The 22,477-nt window shown below is 44.0% G+C and overlaps 1 protein-coding gene across 4 annotated transcripts in view; it reads left to right on the top strand.

Moving 5' to 3' along the window:
- The window catches only part of rps6kc1 (ribosomal protein S6 kinase polypeptide 1), a 199,882-nt gene that overhangs the window by 166,400 nt on the left and 11,005 nt on the right, over positions 1-22,477 (top strand). For 3 of the 4 annotated variants that reach the window (XM_038811377.1, XM_038811391.1, XM_038811400.1), the window contains 2 exons: positions 2,741-4,501; positions 4,789-4,878. In XM_038811377.1, coding sequence (XP_038667305.1) covers positions 2,741-4,501; positions 4,789-4,878 — 1,851 coding nt within the window. Of the gene's footprint in view, positions 1-2,740; positions 4,502-4,788; positions 4,879-21,140; positions 21,224-22,477 lie in introns of all 4 variants that reach the window. The other variant, XR_005462299.1, reaches the window with a different exon arrangement.

Below are 22,477 nucleotides of genomic sequence, written 5' to 3' on the forward strand. Positions count from 1 at the left end.
TGTGTCTCGCTCCCTGTGGAGACTTTTGCTTTAGCTTTTTGCTCTTGTGAAAATGGCTTGGGCCTACAATTGCATTGCTCATTTAATGCACGCTTGCAAGTGCATTTTGGTTATGCCCTCCCAAAATGGCAAACCAGGATGTTGAAGGGAGTTTTGTGTTATCTGATTGTCAGATCTTGAGTCATATGTACTATGGGTATTTGAACTTGATATTAAATATGCATTACTGTACCAATACTAATCTCTGCGGTTTGGATGCCAAACCCACCAACACCGGCAAGGAGACCCTCCCCTGACGCCCATTATGGAACCACCAATGAGCAGTTACACTGGAAATTCTGCAGATCAGCAGTATTACTTCACAGGGGTTAATGGCGGTCGGGTGGTGTTTGCCATCCATGCTGCAGAAATTAGTACTGGTATGGTAGTGTATGTTTCATATTGAAATTTAAATCGTATATTTAACCTTTACGATCCAAATGCAAGCCATTTATGACCAATGTACTCTGTGACTGAAATACCAAGTAGAATCTCTAAGTCTTGCAGCAGTGTCACAGATGACTCCGAAAGTCTGTTGTTAATATTTTTTTTCTCGCGTAGAGTAATTTTATCATTATATGTGCACCTCGTGTAAATTTTGACCACAAGGTATTTTCCTGATGCTCTATTACAGCAACGTATAAAACAGGAGGCAAATATGAATCTCTCTAGTACTTTGCTTGCAGTAAATGGAGCTGTATTCATGCATGCGTCCCCTCCTAATACAAATCTGTTTTGATCAAAATCCACTTTACAGAAGCGTTTACATGTCATGTGTCTATGTTAGCCAGTACTACGTTCTATACTTTGGCCATATTATAGAATGAAATCATTTCTGAATTTGAACAGTTTGCTAACGCTGTTGGTAGAGTAATGGAGTGCCATTCACAGAATGCAGTTTTGAATTCTAGCCCCTTTTAACATTCAAATACAAAAATATTCTGGAGCTGAATTTTCCAAGGTTGGACTGTTATGTTCAAACATGTTAGACAAAGAACCTCATGGTAACAGCGGCCTTTTTAGACAAAGAACCTCATGGTAACAGTGGCCTTTTGTCAGTGGAGGAAAAACTAATGTTAAGTGCTATCTCCTACTACAAAGCATTTAGGCTGCAATTTGCTGGCTAGGCCACGTCACAGCTGTTCCATTAATTAGACTTTTTTTCTACTCCTTTCAGCTGAATATTGTTTTTGCACCGTAACTTGCTGTATGTACGAGCTGATAATGAAGTAGCAAAAGCAACTAGGACACCATTGAATGGTGGGACCAGCAGTGCATCTCCTTAAGCAATGGGATTTAAGGAGTGAGGAAAAAAATAGGAACGATGGAGCAGGAGGGTGAATTAGAGTCAATCCGGGTGCAGAGGTGAAGAGGGGGGGGGGAGAAAATATTTGAGTGAGGGAGGGAAACGAGACAGAGGGGAAAAGTAAGGTAATTTTTAAAATGCCATTCTAAAAACCTTGAGCAATTTCCTCCCCAGAGGAACGAGACTCGCAGGTTTAAATTGTTCAGTTTTTTGAGCCAGAGAGCTCGATTGGTATTGCATTAATAATCACATTGTTAAACCGTTAAGATTGTCAGACTTGACTATACAGTTTTCCACTGAAAGCTAATTAATCTGGAAATTCAGAAAGTTTGTAAAAATAAAAGGGAAATTAAGTGCAAGATGTTGTTTGTGAACAAACAGCGGAGTGATGTAAATCAGCCAGCAGCAAGTTCTGAAGATTTGCAACTCAAGCCGTATCCCTTAATCCCTTGAACCCAGGAGACAATTTGCACGTTAATAACGGTGTGCATCATTAACAAACCGTTATTTTTCCAGAAAGCGCCAACCCATTGTCAGTTGATACAGAACATCTTTAACGGCTCCAGGTAAATGTGCTTGGTTTTGTGTATGCTGCTCTCCAAAGAGAATGTGGAGACAGGCTTTGAAGCAATAAATAGAAGTTTAAAAAAAATGAAAACCAATGTCTCCTGTGATAAAACTACCAAATGTTATAAGCACTTTGCACACGAGGACCTGGACATTTGGAATGACATCTTTAGTTTTAGCAAAACCTTATTACAAAGGAACTGTTTGATATGCTGGAAGCTGTGATGTGCACTTGGGTTTAAAGTAGTAATTAAATCATTACAATTCAAGCACTTAGAGGAGTATTAAGTAAAGGCTGCCAGTTTATACCTGCATTCCAATCTGGCACAGTAAACACAATTGAACATAATAGCCCTGGATGTTCGTGTGGGCTGCCATTATTTGTGCAGATGCTCAGTATGATTTTAGTACCTTAGTGAAGCAGATAATAATAGGCTTTACACAACAAAATATTTTCGATACATTAACAAAATTGAAGTAAGCACATTGCTTGCACTTATATTTCATATATAAATGATGTCGATTTGTGTAAAGGTGCATGCACCTGTGATTCTTTGAAACGTTTCTGAGCATCAGCTTCTTCAATAGATTGTAACGGACGTGAGACACAAAAAGTTCTAAAAGGGTGAAATTTACAGGGCTCAGTGGGTGGGGGGGAGGGTGGAATGCTGGGTGAATTGCTCCTTCAGCACAGATTAAACAAGCCGTATCGTTTCTAAGTAAGCGTGATACTCAGTGAAAGATTGTGAATCAAGAAACCCGCTGTAAAATAAGTTGTCAGAGGTTTTTTTATTTTTACTCACTAATCTTTCTTTTTTGTGAACTTAGGTGGTAAACTGTGGTCTTATGTAAGCAAATTTCTCCAGAAAAATTCCGAAGAAAGTTTTGAATCTCATGACTTGGACAAGCATGGTCCCAAATCAATCACTGTACACGGTAATTTTACCATGGGCCAGTCGAGCACAGAAGGCATGAACAGCAGTGTGGGCTCGGTGGGGAGTGATCTTGGAAATATGCTTCAGGGCCTACCTTTGAAGAGTAACCCGACTTCAAGTTCACAGGATGATAGCAGTGCCCCAGATGAAGATACTCAGGAGAATTCACAGGAACTGTTAGGATCGCCATCATCGGAATCTGATGTGGTTGACGAAGAGTGCACCAGTAGTTATCTGACATTGTGCCATGAATACGAACAGGAGAAGAAAGAGCCTGACCGCCTAACTGCCGAAACTTTTCCAACACTTTGTGAAGATGTACCTGGAAGTTCCACGGACCTGGGAATGACCTCCCGGTCACATTCCCTTCTGAGTAACGACAGCCTTTGTTCCCCTGCTACAAACCAAGAGCTTCTATTCTTCACAGAAGACATTAGCACTGAGACTTTTAGTCCAACAAAAACGTCGGAGTCTCTAAATCTGTCCAAAAATAGTCCAATGGAATTTTTCCGAATCGATAGCAAGGATAGTGCTAATGAACTGGTAAGTCTTGACCCAGCAGAAAACATTCAAATTGCGAAAATAGAGTCGGCACCAATTTTTAATCTGGTGTCTGAAGTGGACAACAACGTGAGCTGTTTTGACACGAGCGACATTAAACTGGAGTCACTTGTCGTTTTGGCCCCAGACGCTTGCAGCAGAAGATCCACAAATGACTCAGTACCAGTTATCTCCTTTCAGGATGCAGCAGGTGGAGATACAAGCAGCTGTGAGGAGGGTAGGCCTGATCTCTTAGTAAATTTGCCAGGTATTTTAGAGGATGGGGAGGCAGCTGGACTTCTTTTATCTGGTAAATGCAGTGCGACAAACATTGATAGTTCAGAGAATAGACACTATGAGAAACCGGACGTTTTGCAAATTAATTATAATGTTGATCATTGCGTGAATTCACAAGGAGCACTGAAACAGGTTTTACGAAAGGAAGATGGCTCTTGTGACACAGGTGTAGATAGTATCTCAACACAACAGCTGCAACTTTCTGAGAATGGCAAGGAACAAGACCCATACAAGCAAATCAGTGCCAGTCTGCATTTTGAGAAAAAAGAAGCATTTAGTTCCATTTTTTCCATTACCCATGCTGAAAATATGCCGTCATGTATGACTATTGTATCCGGTAGCGCCTCAGACTTGGAACACATTCATAGAAATCTGAGTCCTATTCCTCAACTGCAAGACCGAGTCAGTCCTTATGGTACAGATTCCGGTGAAGATTGTTCAATTTATTCTGATCACAAAGAAGTTTCCCTAACTACAAAAGAAAAATATACAGTTGGAAAAGATATTTCCGATGAAGAGCAGGCGCACAGAGAACACACACATAGCTGTGATCAAGACGATGTCCCACGTTCTGAGGACCTAAATGAAAAGGCAAAGACCGAGAGTCGCTTTGTCACAAAAACAGATGCAGACAAGCTGATATCGCACATGTTTAAAGAGCTGGAAGAAAGTTTTGTGCAAGCTGCCAGTGCCCACATTCCAGAGAACTCCATTCAGTATTGGGCAGCAGAGATAGCTGTAGCCCTTGATGCACTTCATCGAGAAGGAATCATATGCCGCGATTTGAACCCAAACAACGTCTTGCTGAATGACAAAGGTCAGGAACTTTTGCAAATGCATTTTCTCCCCTAATATCTTTTGCTGTTGCTTACTTGCTTCCAATTAAGTGAGTAGGCGTTTTATCCTATAATTAGTATCTTCATTTCCTGTCTGAAGCCTCATTTCCAGTGCAGTGAATTCACCCACAGTAATAGCCTCTAGTGCTTAATGATGCCATTATTCTTAATGATACTGTTTTTTAGCTACAAAAGAATAATTACAGTTCACTTCTACAGAAAATGTAGGAAAAAATTGTTTTGATTTCTCATGTCATTTTGTTTTTAGGACACATTCAACTGACGTATTTCAGCAGATGGAGTGAGGTTGACGATTCCTATGACAGCAGTGCCATAGAGAAAATGTACTGCGCCCCAGGTTAGAACACTTAGTTGCATATAAAGTACTTTGTAAGCCTTCCCTTCAGTCTATTATGCAGCCCACATACCTTTCTTTATGTGTGTGATTCAATTGGTATGCAAAGCATTTCTTTGCAATTAAAAAGTGTGACATGGGTAGAATTTATTATTTTTCCAAAAAACATTTGCTTCTTATTTAAATTTATATTGAATTAGGATTTTATAAATTAAAAAGAAAACTTTGGGTGCTTCTAGCTTCCCCGAAAAAAAATTGCAAGACTTGCAGGTATAAAATACTGGTTACAATTCTCCCCAAAAAATGACTTACAAGGCCACGATTTAACTAAATGGGAATGAAGTCCCATAGCGAGCACGTTTAGCCGTGTGTTTCCCAGTGCTCGCTGCGCCAAGAAACACAACGCTATCAAACGTCACTCAGGTTAGATAGGGGGCCTCAGCGGGGAACGTGCGGACGAGGCTGCACATTGCCCCGTTTTCTGCAGTGAGGAGCACCGCTCGCTGGAATCCTCACTGTATCAAGAGATCGGGACACCATTTTTAAATATTTTCCCGATCTCTAAAGACCCAACGCGAACCCCGACCCCCAGCCCACTATGAGGGGGTCCCCGGAACACTCGCATAGGGCACACCCAGCCCAATCGCCGCTGTGCAAAAAATGCCAGCTTGGATGTGCCCGGCTGGCATCCAGATGGCATTGCCAGGGTGCCCAGGTGGCACCAACAGTGCCAGGGTACCACCCTGCATAAAGGGCATGCACCTAAGGGCCCTCGATTCTCCGGGAGACCACTTTGAGTGCCGTTCCGTCTGGTCCCCATTCGTGTGGACCAGTGCTGAACGGCGCTCGCCCGAGGTCTCCAAGGTGAAGGGGATAGATCCCAACACCTTGTGAAACTGCAAATTAGAGTGAGATTAGTTTCCTCGCTCTAATATGCAGATTTGCCAAAAAGTGGTTCCACCCACAATGAAGCATCTCGCGAAATCGCGTTAGATCTCACGAGGCTTTCCGAGCCAGGTAGATCCTGGGAGTGGTGTTTCCCGGTTTCGATCAGCCACAATGCGCGCGGTGCGCTGCTTTTCATTTCGGGCAGGAAAACCAGTGCGAATCTCACCGGCTGTTCCGGCGCAATTCCCATTGTATTTCTCCCATGCTTGTCCTTTTTCTGGAGCCTCTGGGGGTACCCCACTGCAGGATAGCTGGCTTCGGTGCACCCTGGCCCTCCCCTGGGTCAGCCCGCTATGGGGATGCCTCATGTCCCCCTATTTTCTGCATCCCCAGCTCTACATGGACCCTTCCCCTTCTCCCTTCCTGGACTGCTCCCCCCCCACCGCCCAATTCCTGGACCCCTGCACCAATTCCTATCCCACCTCCACCCTCCAATCCTGCCCTCCCCCCGCCACCCCTTCCTGGCCCTCCCAGCCTTCCTGGAACTCAACCTCTTCCCACTCCCCTTTCATGGCTCCATCTCAATTCCCAACCTTCATGGCAAAGTTTCCCTGGCCTGAAGGGGGCCGTGCCGACCTGCCGTCCGGGCCGTGCCAACCTGCTGCCCGGGTGCCCTTCCCTACCTCCGACCACCCAACGGCTCCAATGGCCTCCGAGCCTCCAACTTGGTCATCACATCTGGTCTCCATTGATGGAGACCATGCTCTGCCGGTGTAGTGGAGAATCCTGGGAGCCGGGAGACCTCAGCTTGAAATGGGATGAGCATATTTAAATGCTTATTTAAACATGCTTATCTGGTTCAGGCCCAGTGAGGACATGGACCCAATTGCATCCGGGGCTGGGTTGGACAGAAGCATCGCGCTCCGTTCGCCGCATGGCGCGAACCCTCTGTAGGAGCTCTCCCATGAGTGGAAAATTGTCCCGAGTTGCAGTGAACTCAAAGAGAAAATCAAAAACACATTTTTCATTAATCTCTTTGAGTCTCCAATATACATTCCTGTTGCTGCTAAGAAGCTTTATCAATTCTTCCTGTAAAGTTTAAGCCTAAATGGAGCTACTCTAATGATGAAAGCAGAGGCTAATCCTGAAATCTAAGGTAATCTATGGGGTTGGTTGGGGCAAGGAGCGGATGATTTTGAGGAGTTGCTTTGCATGGGAAATTGTGGGATAGCGGTAGTCTGTGAGCAACAACTTCAACCATTGGGGTTTGAAGGGAATGGATTGGAAGCCAGTGGATGGATTGGAATGAGAAAAAAGATTGTTTATTGGGAATGTTTGGTCAAACGTTACTCTTTGGGGAGCAATTGTCTGGGGGCGTGAAGCAGGATCTTTCTCAACAGGTGTCATGGGGGGTGGTGGTTATCTTCAGAGGTGGATGATTATGCTTTCTGTATGTTTTGTTTGGAGTTGACAATTAACATTAGGTTGAATGATCCTGTAATCAATCAGTCACAATGTTTTGTTTCCAACACCACTTGAAAATTTTGAGACTAACCATTGGGATAATTTTAATATTGGGGATAGTGTAAAACGAGCAATATTGAATCAGTCACCTGTTAATCATCACTTCTGATTTTAATTTCTGCTGACTTCAGTCGAAAAGAAAATGAGATATATGGATGGCTGATTCAGTATCGTCAGTTCTACGTTTGTCATCTGAAGGCAAAATGGCCTACATTTTTTTAAAATCTCATCGTTGATGGGTGAGGTGGAAAGAGAAAATCAACATCCAGAAATGTACGCAAACAATTAAAAATGCAGTTCAATTCACATTTCTTGATGTTTTAGATAAATAAAACCTAGAGAAGCAAACTAAAACTGAAGAGGAGGACTTATGGGAGACAATAATGAATAAGGAAGAGAGAATCTTGGGAAATGAAAATATTGTGTTAAAAAGTTGTTGAATATAAGGATAACGAGTTTAACCTAGGACAAATGGAAATCGGGGGTACAATTAACACGCACTGGCTGCAGTGGTTATGAAGGAGAATATTGGAGAGGAGGTAATTTTTTAATTGGTTAAATGTGGGCTGAGTAAATAGAGATGTTAGTTGGTCTAAAAGAGGAAATTGTCAGGACCTGATGGATACACCCAAAAATGCTGAAGGAAATGGAGAATTATATTCCAGGCGTCATTGAGAGTGCAAGGTGTGTACTGGAGGGCTGCAGAGTGACCAATTTAATGCCCAGTTTCAAAAAACAAGTTTAACAAAGTGTACCCTCTTAAATTTTTTCGTCCATGTGTGGAACAAATTTTACATGCACCAATAGCAAGATAATGTACAGAAGTGTGCCACCAGTAGAAACAAGAATAACCTACATTTTTAAGTTACCATTGGTATGGAAGAGGAGGAACAAATACCACCCCCAGCCATTGAAAAGATGAAACAAAAGGGAAAATGCTGGAAAATCTCAGCAAGTCTGGCAGCATCTGTAGGGAGAGAAAAGAGCTAACGTTTCGATGACTCTGTCAAAGCTATGATGTGGAGGTGCCGGCGTTGGACTGGGGTGAGCACAGTAAGAAGTCTTACAACACTACCAACATGTTTGTTTCAAACACGAGCTTTCGGAGCACTGCTCCTTCCTCAGGTGAATCAGGAAGGAGCAGTGCTCCGAAAGCTCGTGTTTGAAACAAACCTGTTGGACTTTAACCTGGTGTTGTAAGACTTCTTACTCTGCCAAAGCTGTCAAAGCTTTGACAAAGAGTCATCGGACTCTAAACGTTAGCTCTTTTCTCTCCCTACAGATGCTGCCAGACTTGCTGAGATTTTCCAGCATTTTCCCTTTCGTTTCAGATTCCAGCATTCGCAGTATTTTGCTTTTCTTCCCTCATTGAAAAGGTGACATGCTTGTCCACAAGTGACCATAGATTATAGATTTCATAGCATTTACAGTGCAGAAGGAGGCCATTCGGCCCATCGGGTCTGCACCGGCCTTTGGAAAGAGCACCCTTCTTAAGCCCACGCCTTCACCCTATCTCTCTAACCCAGTAACCCCACCTAACCTTTTTGGACACTAAAGGCAATTTAGCATAGCCAACCCACCTAACCTGCACAGCTTTGGACTGTGGGAGGAAACTGGAGCACCCGGAGGAAACCCATCCAGACACGGGGCGAACGTGCAGACTCCGCACAGACAGTGACTCAAGCCGGGAATCAAACCTGGAACCCTGGATCTGTGAAGCAACAGTGTTAACCACTGTGTTACTAGGCCACCCATGATCCCTGGCTGGATCCCGGGACATGATTGTGTCTATCTTGTACGTTAACATTCAGGTAAATATGAGGTACATATGAATTAACAGGCGAACTGTAGTTGGGCACACCACACTGCACAATAGATGACAGATGCAAACAAAACAAATTCCATGGATGTCTCAACAAACCACCCAGACATTTGCCACGTTGTGAGACAATCAACCTTACCAAAACTTCTGTCCTTCTCGCAAGGGTTTCCCATTTCCACATTTGAAGATCGAATGTTGGCATTCTTTTCAAACTTTGCCCCCACTTGAATGCCTTCAACAGTGACCCACCTTGCAGAGTTTCAGCCTCGCCTTCCGAGATTCCTTTGCCCCGGATCTTTGAGTACTCTCCAGCTTCATCCTCCAAGCCCAATTTCAAACCTTTAGCTGCGCCAAGCAGAATACCACTGCGCCAAAGGAGTATCTTTGCCCCAACGGCCCACCTTCAGCTGCCTTCTCAGTTCTTCAGGGCTCCTTCTTCAAAGCCTGCTCCCTGCAGCTCTTTCTTGAATCTATGGCCTATTTCACACTCCTTTATTGAACTTCACTTCCGGGACCTCACCCTGTCCCCCTTCCTGTTTGGGACTTTCTCTCCCCTGCTCTGCTTCCTGGGACACACACCAGATATGGTTCTCAGACTCGGGTCATCTGGCCTGCACTTTTGCGCTGTTCTATTTCTTTCTGAGCAGACATGTCAGGTCCCTGAGCTGGAGAAAGTAAAAACCTCAAACTGCACATGTGTGTCAAGTTCCTAGCTGCCGTAAGTGCAGGAGGCCCGAAGTTCGCCGGGAACCACAGATCCCCACCTACTAACTAAAGGCAAGTATTTAAATTTCATCACACCTCGCGTGTTGAATGTCTTTGGGATTATTCATTCTACAAAACCAGCTGCAGCAGAATCAATAGGTTAGTGGTTTTATCCACCCCAAATATTCTCCTGTAACTTGCTAACTCAGGTTATTCCTTCAACTCCCCTCCTGCTCGCTGCCTCCCTCCAGCTCGTGGCCTTCCTCTCCAGGCCTCTCACTGTGATCATGGACTTGGAAGAAGGCAGTGCGAGTAAGGAGCATAAGGGACTCCCAAGCAGGAGGGTCAGGGAGGAAAGCAGTGAGCAGGAGGCGGGGAGCAGGCTACAAGAAAGACAAGCATTGACATAGCTTCAGGATCTGACGTGAGACAATTTCAACTGTTAATTCCAACTGATTAATCACACCTGATTTGACTCTCATCTGTTCATTCCTGTCTTGGAGGAGTCTGCCAATTCTTTGCTCATTGGCTAGAGTGGCGGTAAACATCACTTAACCATCAGGGTGTGCGTGTCTGTAATAATTAAGTATACCACCCCTGATGGACTGTTGCTTAGGTGCACAGACACATTGCTAAGAGGGAACTCTGAACTGTGGCAATTAAAACTTTGAAATCTTCAGTTAAAATGCAATTACTAAATATCTCGATGCAAAGAAAAAAGAAGGAACCACTAGATATTTTAGCAAGGAAAAGCAGATGCAACAGATCTTAGACAATCCTTTTGAAGAGCTAGCAGATGTAGATGGGTAGAGGTGGTGTACATTGGTTTTCAGGCATCTTTGTCAAGGAATCTGTTGAAGAACATTGGGCATGTAATTAGGTGAAGATTAACAAATTGGATGAAAATCTCCTTTGAAGAGAAAAAACAAAAAGTCAATGTCAATTGCAGTCATTGGAGTGTAAAATTGGGTGCTCACGTGGTCCTGTAAGTTTCCATCCAAGTGGTTTATGTTAAAATTAATTCTAAGGCTTTTCTTATGGTGCATCCATTAAATTGGGATTCCATAAGTTCTTGGATCAATTTTAAGTTTAGTGAAATGCGGAAGAGCAAAGTTGGAGTTAGAATGAGAGCACCTCAAGGGTTGGGTCAGTTTTCAGGCCAAATTAATAGGACTGGTCTATAACTAGAAAGATTTGAATGGGGCAAGGTGGGTCAATGAGGTCAGACATGCTGGAAATATGTTGAGAGGGGAAACCCCAATGAAAACTGGGAAAGGACGAAAACCCGAGGACTAGGACTCTGTGAACAAAACTTGCCCATTTTCTTTTGCAAATAGCTTAAGAGTTTATTTTTTAATTCATATAATTATAGATGCAACTTTAACTATGATACACAATTGACAGTATTAGATACAGAAAACAAATGGAATGTATGTTGGAATTGTGCAATTCAACAGAGTTCACAGAAAATACAGCAGGACTGTATTTTGTGAGCATGCAGATTATTATCAGTGAACTAAACTGATCTAATTTGTTTTAACCCGTAATTTTGTTATCCTGTATGTTTGTATATCATTTTTACATTTACATTGTGTGATCTCTCCACATTGGGCACCATTGTTGTGGGCCGATTTAGCTCTGTTGGCTGGACAGCTGGTATGTGATGCTTCTTGGGCAGTCCCTCAGGGTCGACGGTGATCAGGGCTGGGTTTGTGATGCAGAACAAGGTCAATATGTTCTGGGTACAATTCCAGGTTATTCATTAGGGCCCCACCATCTCAACCTTTCCCCGCGTCTTGAGGTGCGGTGATCCTCAGGCTAAATCACCACCAGTCAGCTCTCCCCCTCAAAAGGGGAAAGCAGCCTAAAGTCATCTGGGACTATGGCAACTTTACTTTTAAGTTTTGCTATTTCATAGTATTAGAGTGAGATGAGGGAGGATTTAAAAAAAAAATTGGAATAGAATCATAAAATGGTTACAGCATGTCATGTCTGTGCTGCTTCTCTACAAGAGCAATTCAGTTAGTGCCACTTCCCTGCCCTTTCCCCAAAGTCTTGTTAATACCTTTTCTCCTCAGATGCTTATCCAATTCCCTTTTGAAAGGCCTACTTGTTTCTGCCTTCATAACACTTTTCAGTAGTGCATTCCAGCTGCATAAACAGGTTTTTCCTTATGTTGCCATTAATTATTTTGTCAACCACCTTAAATTGGTGTCCCATGGTTCCCGACCCTTCCAGCAATGGGAACAGTTTCTCTCTATCTACTCTGTCTCCACGCCTCATGATTTTGACGATCAAATTTCTTCACAACCTCTTCTCCAAGCAGGACAACCTTATCTTTGCCGGAGTCTATCCACCTAACTGAATTCTGCAAACCTGGTGCCATTCTTGTCAACATTTCTGAACCTCCTCTTAAGCCTTCATGTCCTTCCTGAACTGTAGTGCCCAGATTTGGAGACAGGCTGAACCTATGTTCATAAATGCTTTTGTACATTGTGCTTCTTTTAATAAAGCCCGTGGCTCCGTGCACCTTTTGAACTATCTTTCTCAACCTGCCTTGCCACCTTGAACAATTTTTGAATATATATGCTCAGGTCTCTCTGTTCTTGCACTCCCTGGAGAATTGTGGTCTTTATTTTCTATTGTCTCTCCATGTGCGTCCTAGCAAAATGTAATTCTAATAAAATGCACTACTTTTCCTCAGGCCTTTTAAGTTTAGAAGGACTCCATTTCCATTTAAAGCAAAGCTCCTTCAAATTCAAAGGGCGGCACGGTAGCACAGTGGTTTGCACAGTTGCTTCACAACGCCATTGTCCCACATTTGATTCCCGGCTTGGGTCACTGTCTGTGTGGAGTCTGCACGTTCTCCCCATGTCTGCGTGGGTTTCCTCCGGGTGCTCCGGTTTCCTCCCATAGTCCAAAGACGTGCAGGTTAGGTGGTTTGGCCATGTTAAATTGCCCTTCGTATCCAAAAAGGTTAGGTAGGGTTACTGGGTTGCAGGGGTAGGGTGCCGGTGTGGGCTTGGGTAAGGTGCTCTTTCCAAGAGCCGTTCAATGGGCTGAATGGCCTCCTTCTGCACTGTAAATTCTATGATTCGACGAATGCCACAGGTTACGTTATTACATAAATGAATGCAAATTAATCTGTTAATTTTCTCATTAATTCTTTACATTAACTTGTTAAATCAAAAAAAACCTAGAAAACCGGATTTTGTTGCTCATGGTGACCTTCATAAACTGAAAAATTAGAGGCTAAAAATGGCTTCTCTGTCAATTTAGTTTTTGTGGAGATGCATTTATCCTCTAGCTATCTGGAATGCACTCTGGGGTAAGATTTCAACCCCCGATGGGGGCCGAGCACAGAGACGAGTGGGCAAGAAAATTCACACTCTTGGCATCATTCTGCCCTCATCCCATTTTCCCAGAGTTAGAATAGGGGGCATCAGGACCACCTGCTGGCAAGTGGCAAATAGCCAATTGAGCTACTTAAAAGGCCACTTTGAAATCGGGGAGAGGGAGGGGTTGCGGTTTGCAGTGTGGTGGTGGCAGCGCTTCAGGCAGACATTGGAGCCCTCCCTACCCACCTGGCTTCACTATGGTGGCCTACCTGCTGATTCTATTTTATATTGAACTATCTTGAGGTCGCCTCTTCTCTCACCACCTGTAAGGACAGCCCACTGCTTCTTCAATGCTGGAAAGCTTCCTCTTGGCCCTTCAGCTTCGCGAGCCTACCAGCTGTCTTTAATTGTACAGCAAGTCCGCCCTCTGGCCGCTAATTGGTAATTTAGGGAAAATCACTGCTAATGACGGTTTCTCCATATGCCAGGGTCCCAAAGCCCATGGGAACATCCTGACCTGAGTGCCCTCATCTTTGCAGTAATGTTTTAGTTACTATGTGTAACTAGTAAAACACAAAAACACTTTGTTGCATTATTTTGTTCATCACGATTCCTTTCCTTCCCTTCCAATTGATTGTCACTTATTCCTTTGACTCCATAAAACCCTAACCTCACTTTGCGATTGTTAATGTTAAAAGGCAGCAAGGATTCTGTTCCAGCAGTACGAAGGCTAAATAAAGTTATATAAGAAACAATGCATTGTAAAGTAACTTGGGAATAGTCGCACACTGATAGTTAATTTGGGTTGTCCTAATTTACATGGCGAATTGGCCAATTATTCATATTTATTGTGGTATACTTTGCTCAACTTGCAGGTGCTACACGTTTTGAATTTTGCTGAACAGTCCGATGTGGTACCTGTTGCGATACTGAATGGTCGGAACGTTAACAGTGTTATTTTGTGGCAGCCACATCATTTTCACCAGTGCACATACAGGTGGATTGAATCTGAGTTTGAGTTTTTTCCCCCCTCTGACACCTGGTGAGGATGGCTAAATTGGGTTTTGCTGTCAAACACGACAGCGTGTTAGCATGAATCATAATCAGTATATTTTTATAGGAAGAACTGTAATAATAGCAAGTGGCCTGCAGGAGATGTCATGCACTACTGATGAAATTCTTAGCAGCAATTCAGACAAATAATGCCCCCAGAACAGAACAGTTGGCACAACAGTCTTCAAGTAAATTATTGACTGGACAGAAGAAGTTACAGATTAACTCGGGATTAAATACTTAAGTGCAGAAGGCCCATTATCTCTTGAGTTTCCTTAATGGGAGGCCTGGAATATCAAAGTGCAGTATTAATTTGGGTTCCTTCAAAACTATGGGCTTGATTTAACGGAAATGAAACAGAATCCCGTGTCGAGAATGTTTAGTCGGGTGTTTCCTGCTGCTTGCAGTGCCGATAAAGACCCCGCACATCTAACGGGACCCTGTTACTTCAGGTGATGTCCCAGAGGACTGGAGAAAAGCCAATGTTCCTTTGTTTAAGAAGGATCGCAAGGATAATCCAGGGAACTACAGGCCAGTGAGCCTTGCGTCAGTGGTAGGGAGAGAATTCTTCAAGACAGGATCTACTCCCATTTGGAAACAAGTGGATGTATTAGCGAGAGGCAGCACGGTTTTGTGAAGGGGAGATCGTGTCTCACTAATTGATAGAGTTTTTCGAGGAGGTCACAAAGATGGTTGAAGCAGGTAGGGCAGTGGATGTTGTCTATATGGACTTCAGTAAGGCCTTTGACAAGGTCCGTCGTCATGGCAGACTGGTACAAAAGGTAAAGTCACACGGGATCAGAGGTGAGCTGGCAAGATGGATACAGAACTGGCTAGGTCATAGAAGGCAGAGAAGAAATGGAAGGGTGCTTTTCTGATTGGAGGGCTGTGACTAGTGGTGTTCCGCAGGGATCAGTTCTGGGACCTTTGCTGTTTGTAGTATATATAAATGATTTGGAAGAAAATGTAACTTATCTGATTAGTAAGTTTGTGGACGACACAAAGGTTGGTGGAATTGCGGATAGCGATGAGGACTGTTGAGGATACAGCAGGATTTAGATAGTTTGGAGACTTGGGCGGAGCGATGGCAGATGAATCTGGACAAATGTGAGGTAATGCATTTTGGAAGGTCTAATACAGGTAGGGAATATACAGTGAATGGTCGAACCCTCAAGAGTATTGACAGTCAGATCTGGGTGTACAGATGCACAGGTCACTAAAAATGGCAAAGCAGGTGGAGAAGGTAGCCAAGAAGGCATACAACATGCCTGCCTTCATCAGCCGGGGCATTGAGTTTAAAAATTGGCAAGTCATGTTGCAGTTTTATGGAACTTTAATTAGGCCGCACTTGGAATATAGGGCGAGATTCTCCGACCCCCCCGTCGGGCCGGAGAATCGTTGGGGGGCGGCGTGAAACCCGCCCCAACGCCGGCTGCCGGATTCGCGTTGCGCCGGTCGGGGGCAGTTGGCAGCAGTTCTCCCCCCCCCCCCCCCCCCCCCCGGCGATTCACCGCCCCGCGATGGGCTGAGCACCCGCCCGTTTTCGGCTGGTCCCGCCGGCGTAAATCAAACCAGGTACGTACCGGTAGGACCTGGCTCTGCGGGCAGCCTGTGGAGTCCTTGGGGGTGGTGGTGGGGGGGGGGGGGGGGGGGGGGGGGGGATCTGGCCCCAGGGGGTGCCCCCACGGTGGCCTGGCCTGCAATCGGGGCCCACCGATCCGCGGGTGGGCCTGTGCCGTGGAGGCACTCACCCTCCGCGCCGGCTGCTGTCAACCTCCGCCATGGCTGGTGCGGAGAAGAACCGCTCTACACCTTCCAGGCGGCCCGACGCAGGAGTGGTTCACGCCACTCCTCAGCGCCGGTACGGACCACCCTGCCGGTTAGGGGAGATTCCTGCCCATAGTGTTCAATTCTGGTCGCTACACTACCAGAAGGATGTGGAGGCTCTAGAGAGGGTGCAGAAAATACTTACTAGGATGTTGCCTGGTATGGAGGGCATTAGCTATGAGGAGAGGTTGAATAAACTCGGTTTGTTCTCACTGGAACAACAGAAGTTGAGGGGCAACCTGATAGATGTCTACAAAATTATGAGGGGCATAGACAGAGTGGATAGTCAGAGACTTTTTACCAGGGTAGAGGGGTCAATTACTCGGGGGCATAGCTTTAAGGTGTGAGGGGCAAGGTTTAGAGTAGATATACAAGGCAAGCTTTTTTTTACAAAGAGGGTTAGTGCCTGGAACTCACTGCCGGAGGAGGTGGTGGAAGCAGGTACGATAGTGATGTTTGAGGGGCATCTTGACAAATACATGGGAATAGAGGGATATGGACCCCGGAAGTGTAGAAGATTTTAGTTTAGACCGGCAGCATGGTCGGCGCAGGCTTGGAGGCCGAAGGGTTAGTTCCTTATGCTGTACTTTTCTTTGTTCTCTGTTTGTTTGTTTCATTTTGGGGCCTCAGCTGGGAACGGACCCCGCCTGCAATGGCACTGCCAGGTTTGCAGTGCCAAGTTGCCTGGGCGGAATCTGGGGTGCCAGGGTACCACCTTTCTCAGAGCTCAGGCTTCCCTCCCCCACATCCACTGGTATACAACCCCCCCCCCCCCCCCCCAAAGTGCCGGTGCGCCTGGTTCCTGTTTGTAGAGAACAGCACTAACCAGCGCTCACTCTGGGTCTCCGAGGCACAGGGCTTAGATTCTGCGCCTTGAATAACTCCGGCAAGTGGATATCAAAGTGCCACTTACTGCAGTACTTTAAGATGCGGATTATCCAGACCTGGATCCTGCTCATTGTGGGCGGGATCCAGATCGCGACGCCTTGCGAGATCCCATTAGATCTCGCGAGGCGTGCTGAGCCAGGTAAATCACACAGCGCGGCTGCTCGATTTTGCCCTATATTGTGTTTAAACGGCAGCCCGTACTGAAATCCAGATCCATGGAAACTTGAAGGACTGGTGTTCGTGCACATCTTGTACATTTATTACATGAGCCCCTTTTGAAAGTTTATATACATTGAAAATAGTCAAAACCTCTGGAGAGAGGTAATAAGAGTGTAAGAGAATTAAAGCTAATTTTTTTTCAGATCAAGTTTTCTCTGCGTGTGGATTCTGACGCTAGCTTCTTGTTGCATGGATGTTTCTAAATATGTGTTCCACCCCTCCCCCTTTTAAATGATTATTTTTCAGATGACAGCACATCTCAGTGTCGAAGGTGACCGTGTATCCTTTTCTCTTGTACTCTGTACTATTAATAACTTGACAATGACCCATATTCACATAACAGAACATAGAACATAGAACGTTACAGCACAGTACAGGCCCTTCAGCCCTCTATGTTGCGCCGACCTGTGAAACCACTCTGAAGCCCATCTACACTATTCCCTTATCATCCATATGTTAATCTAATGACCATTTAAATGCCCTTAATGTTGGCGAGTCCACTTCTGTTGCAGGCAGGTTATTCCACTCCCTTACTACTCTCTGAGTAAAGAACCTACCTCTGACATCTGTCCTGTATCTATCTCCCCTCAATTTAAAGCTATGCTCCCTCGTGCTAGCCATCCCCATCTGAGGAAAAAGGCTCTCACTGTCCACAGATGTCTGTTATCATAAAAGATGGGAATTCACTGATACACTGCATCATTTCAGAGGCATCCATCTTCAAAACTAGGATCTTACCTGGCGAAGTGTTAATTAGCTACCTGGTAATATGTTTTATTCATATCTAATGGTTTTGCAGACTTTTTCTTTAAAGAAACCGCTTTTGTCTACATTTTTACACAATTAAAAACGGAATTAACCGTGCATATTTTCACGCATCTCTGAGATGGGATTCGGTTTATTTTTTTAAAATGGTTAATCAGAAATTCAGCACTGATTTCTTTGCAGATCAGATAGACTGGCAGGCAGGGTACTGTTGGTGTCCTGCCTGGGAAAAAGAATCAGGTGGTAAGTAAGTAGAATTAACTGTACAGGCCCAACACTCTATCTACCAACACTCAAAATGGCAGTTAACAGGAACGCCACTTTGCTTAAAACTAATGAAAAATATTATTTAAAAAATAAATCATCGAATAGAAATACTAGTGATTCCACTACAAATAACAGGAACTGTGGCTTCCCACTTGTCGAGAAGCAAGTGTCGCAGAGCAATTTCACACATGAACCAAACTTTGAACCATTTAATAGGGGCAAAAGGGGCTGATAACTATATTGTTCTATATACATCCTGTACACATTGAGTAAAATAATCTAATCTCCTAACAAAGAGATCTATCTTCATTCTTTAGCTTAAAGCAATGACGGTCACCAGAGTAAATGGTTCCTTACTTTCATTCAAATCGAGACGGCTCCAAGATGTGCAACTATCCATATACCACCACATAATTTTGACCAAATGAAATGAAAATTGCTTATTGTCATGAGTAGCCTTCAATGAAGTTACTGTGAAAAGCCCCTAGTCGCCACATTCCGGCGCCTGTCCGGGGAGGCTGGTACGGGAATCGAACCGTGCTGCTGGCCTGCTTGGTCTGCTTTAAAAGCCAGCGATTTAGCTCAGTGAGCTTTGTTTTGTTTTGGCTTTGTTTCACTAATTCTCTCAGCTACACTACACCAGTTGAAAGTGTGATGGCCTTGTCACTGCTATGTTTGTGTCTGAAATGGAGCGGTATCAGTTGGGAAATGGAGGAGGATTTGGTCCTACCTTCACCCCTCTGGTTTAAGAGGCAGTTTTCTGGCAGACACATTTTTACAGGCACAGAAAGCTCCTGTTCAAAGTGTCATGTGAGTGTCCCTTTTATGAGATGTTTCTGTCTTGCCACATGGCTTCAGTGATGTCATTGTGTGGGTGGAGCTGGGCTGTGGCTCTGTGAGTTTTTACTTTCACTTTGAGTTTGGACTGGTTTGAACTGCACAGGTTGAAGTGTTTTTCTCTACATTTTAAAAGCTGTTTCCAGACTGCTTGATAACTTAAAAGAGATAATTGCTTTCTGGAAGGAATTCAAATTTTCTGTTTGAAAAGGGGAACAGAGTATCAATAACAAGTCTTATACCAGTGAGAATGGTGTGTGCTGGGCCACACCTTTGAATAGGAGTTTCTGGTTTTACTTGGATTTTGTTATTGAATTGGAACAATTAAGGGGAATTCATTAAGGGTTATATATAGATTACTGTAGATGTGTGGGGTCTTTATGTTTGTAGTTGATAATTCTTACTGTGTGTGTTTATACAAATGTTACCTAAATTCTTAGAATAAAGCTTGTTTTTTTATGATTAAAAGCGCCTAAGAAGTCTGTTGAATAACACCTTGTGCTCATTTTAGCCAAATTCAACATCAAGGTTATAGTATAATATGCTTTGGAGTTGTTAAACCCTGGCCCATAATAAAAGAATGGAGTGAGACACATTCAGCAATGTGAAGAAGAGCAGCGATGGGATCTCGACTGCACTGTATCCTGTGGATATGGGGGTGCTGAGTATCCAGTATACCCAGGAATATCTGGCTGGAGGTTGAAATTTGTTTGAAAATCAAATGGTTACAAATGCCCGTTTTTATGTTTAGTGTGGCTAAAAGGTAGTGGAAAGGGAATATTATTTGGTGGTGGCAGGCGAGAGAGCAGAGAGGTACCAACTCATTTGAATATGTTGTAGCCTTTGAATGAGGAAAAATCTTTATTCTTTGTCCCATGCCAGCAGCATGCTGGAGATCTTCCATGTTGGGATTCAAAGCTATAAGGGAGCTGCTGATATGCAGTCTGCTTTCTTGTCAGTACTGAATTTTTAATCACTGAAAACCACGACATTAACATCCAGACATGGTAACAGGGTGTTTAGAAAATCATAATATGATTGGGCAGAGTCAGCATGGATTTGTAAAAGGGAAATTTTGTTTGACAAATCTGTTTATTTTTTGAAGTTGTGAGGGGGGCACACGTGGATGTGGTGCTCTATATTTAGATTTTCAAAAGGCATTCTATAAGGTACCGTGGCACAGTGGTCAGCACTGCTGCCTCACAACTCCAGGGACCTGGGTTCAATTCCGGCCTCGGGTGACTGTGAAGTTTGTACGTTCTCCCCAGGTCTGCGTGCGTTTCCTCAATTACCAATTCAGCCTGTTCACTGAATTCCCCAGAGACGTACAAGGGCAGTTTTCCACCTTGTCGAGAAGCTGTCAAACTTTGTTCAAACCAAGTTCTATAAGCTTGCATGGCTAATACTGGAGTACACGGCCCACAATGCCTCATGATTGTCCATTTTTGAGCTGCTGGATCTGTTCCAAATTGATGCTATTTCGCTCTGTGGTAATACCACAGAACACAGTGGAAGGTTTCCTCAGTATGAAGATGGAACTTCTTCTCCTCAAGCACTTTGCAGTGGTCACTCCTACCAATGCAGTCATGAACAGATGTATCTGTGACAGATATATTGGTGAGGGTGAGGCCAATTGTGGGTCTGTCTTGCCAGCGGGATAGGACATACCCAGTGATGGTAATATAGGCATCTAGGGCATTGACTGAAAGATGTTATTCAATGAGTATGTCAGGCTGATGCTTAACTAGTCTGTGGAACAACTCTCCCCATTTTTGTACAATTCCCAAGCATGTTATTGAGGAGAACTTTGCAGGTTCGACTGGATTGTGTCTGCCTTTTTTGTGTGTCTGTGCCTAGTGGCCCATCTAGTTTTAGTCTTATATGACTTTTTCATAGTGGTTTGAAACAACTGAGTAGTTTGCTAGGTCATTTCAGAAGAGGCGACTGCATTGTTTAGGGTCTCGGGTCACATAACAGTTCAGACCAGCTAAAGGTGGCAGAATTCCTCCCCTAAATTACATAATTGAACCAGGTGGATTCTAATGAATATCTGGTAGCTTCATGATCATCATTGCTGATACCAGCATTTTTTTCCAGATTTTTATTTAATTAACTGAATTTCCTTTTCCAAGCTGTCGCGATGGAATGTCTCTGAATCATTCATCTGAGCCTCTACATTATGCGCCGTGACATAACCACTATTCTACCACGCCCGGTATGTTGCTCAGAATTAGGGCTCATGGGATTGGGGTAATGCATTATACCATATTAGCATGTATTGAGGATTGGTTGATAGCCATTCTTTTTGGCAGGCAGGTTTTAACTAGTGGTGTACCATGACGATTAGTGCTTGGGCCTTAGCTATTTATAGTCTTTTTCAAAGACATTGTTAAAGAGATTGCATGTAATCTATCTATGTTTGTTAGCAATATAAAGTTATTTGGGAAAGCAAGCTTTGAGGAAACTTGCCTGGTCCTGGAATCCATGCTCTTAGGCTCTGGAGACTGTTTGCAGACCCAGCCCTGTCCACTGCAGGACTTCTTGGAGACTTCAGCATAGGGAATCTGCGTAGAAGCCACATCCTTTTTATGGCACGAGCTGCCATATTCGATTAAGTCCCAAAGCTTCTTTGAAAAGCTATGGAAAGAAAGTAAGATGGGTAAGAGGATAGTGTGGATGTGGTAAGTGGATAGGGGTGGATGAGGTAAGTGGGTAAGGCAGGTGGGAGAGCTAGCAGCTGAATGGGGTTGGTGAGGTTGTCTCGGGTCAAGATGGAGGGTCAGAGGTGGGGTGGGGAGGAGGGGCCAAGGGGAACTGGGGAGGGGGAATAGCTTTGGGGTTGGGAGGTGAATCGCTGGGGGCAGTGGAGGGGAGATGGTCAGTGTGAGTGATTGTGGAGTCCGTTGTAAAATTACCCAAACATTAGACTAGGATTTTTCCAACTCTTCACTCAGGGGGTTGAAGACTTTTGTTTTTTTTTGTTTAGAGGATCTTGGGGAGCAGAGAGGAAATGATACTGAAAAGATTAATTTAGATGTAGGACAAGGAATGCAGTTTTAAAGAAGTAAAGAGTGATGGACACCTGGAAGGAAGGAAGATATTTTCACACCGTTTTTTAAGAACAGAAGATTTGCTGCTTCTCTGAAATGAATTTCTTTTATTTGGATGAGACCAGGTGGATTATTAGAGCTGCATGGAATACACAAGGAATAAAGAACGCTTTTAGACTCTTAACTCTTAACTCCATTTGCTTTAGACATTTTTGGGGAAGTAACAATATCTTATTGGGAAGTGTGTAGTTTCTTCCTTTGCATGGAAAATATTTGTCTTAAACAACAGGTGGAACTCCTTCATTTGAAAACGGAACCTGCCTCACCATGCTGATAATTGCTAAATGTTTTACTTCAGCAACAATCTTCCTCTTTCAGAGATGACATTGAATCTTTTTTGGCTCCTACTCAAACTTTTG

Source organism: Scyliorhinus canicula, chromosome 1 (assembly GCF_902713615.1).
Source record: "Scyliorhinus canicula chromosome 1, sScyCan1.1, whole genome shotgun sequence".
NCBI classification, from domain to species: domain Eukaryota; kingdom Metazoa; phylum Chordata; class Chondrichthyes; order Carcharhiniformes; family Scyliorhinidae; genus Scyliorhinus; species Scyliorhinus canicula.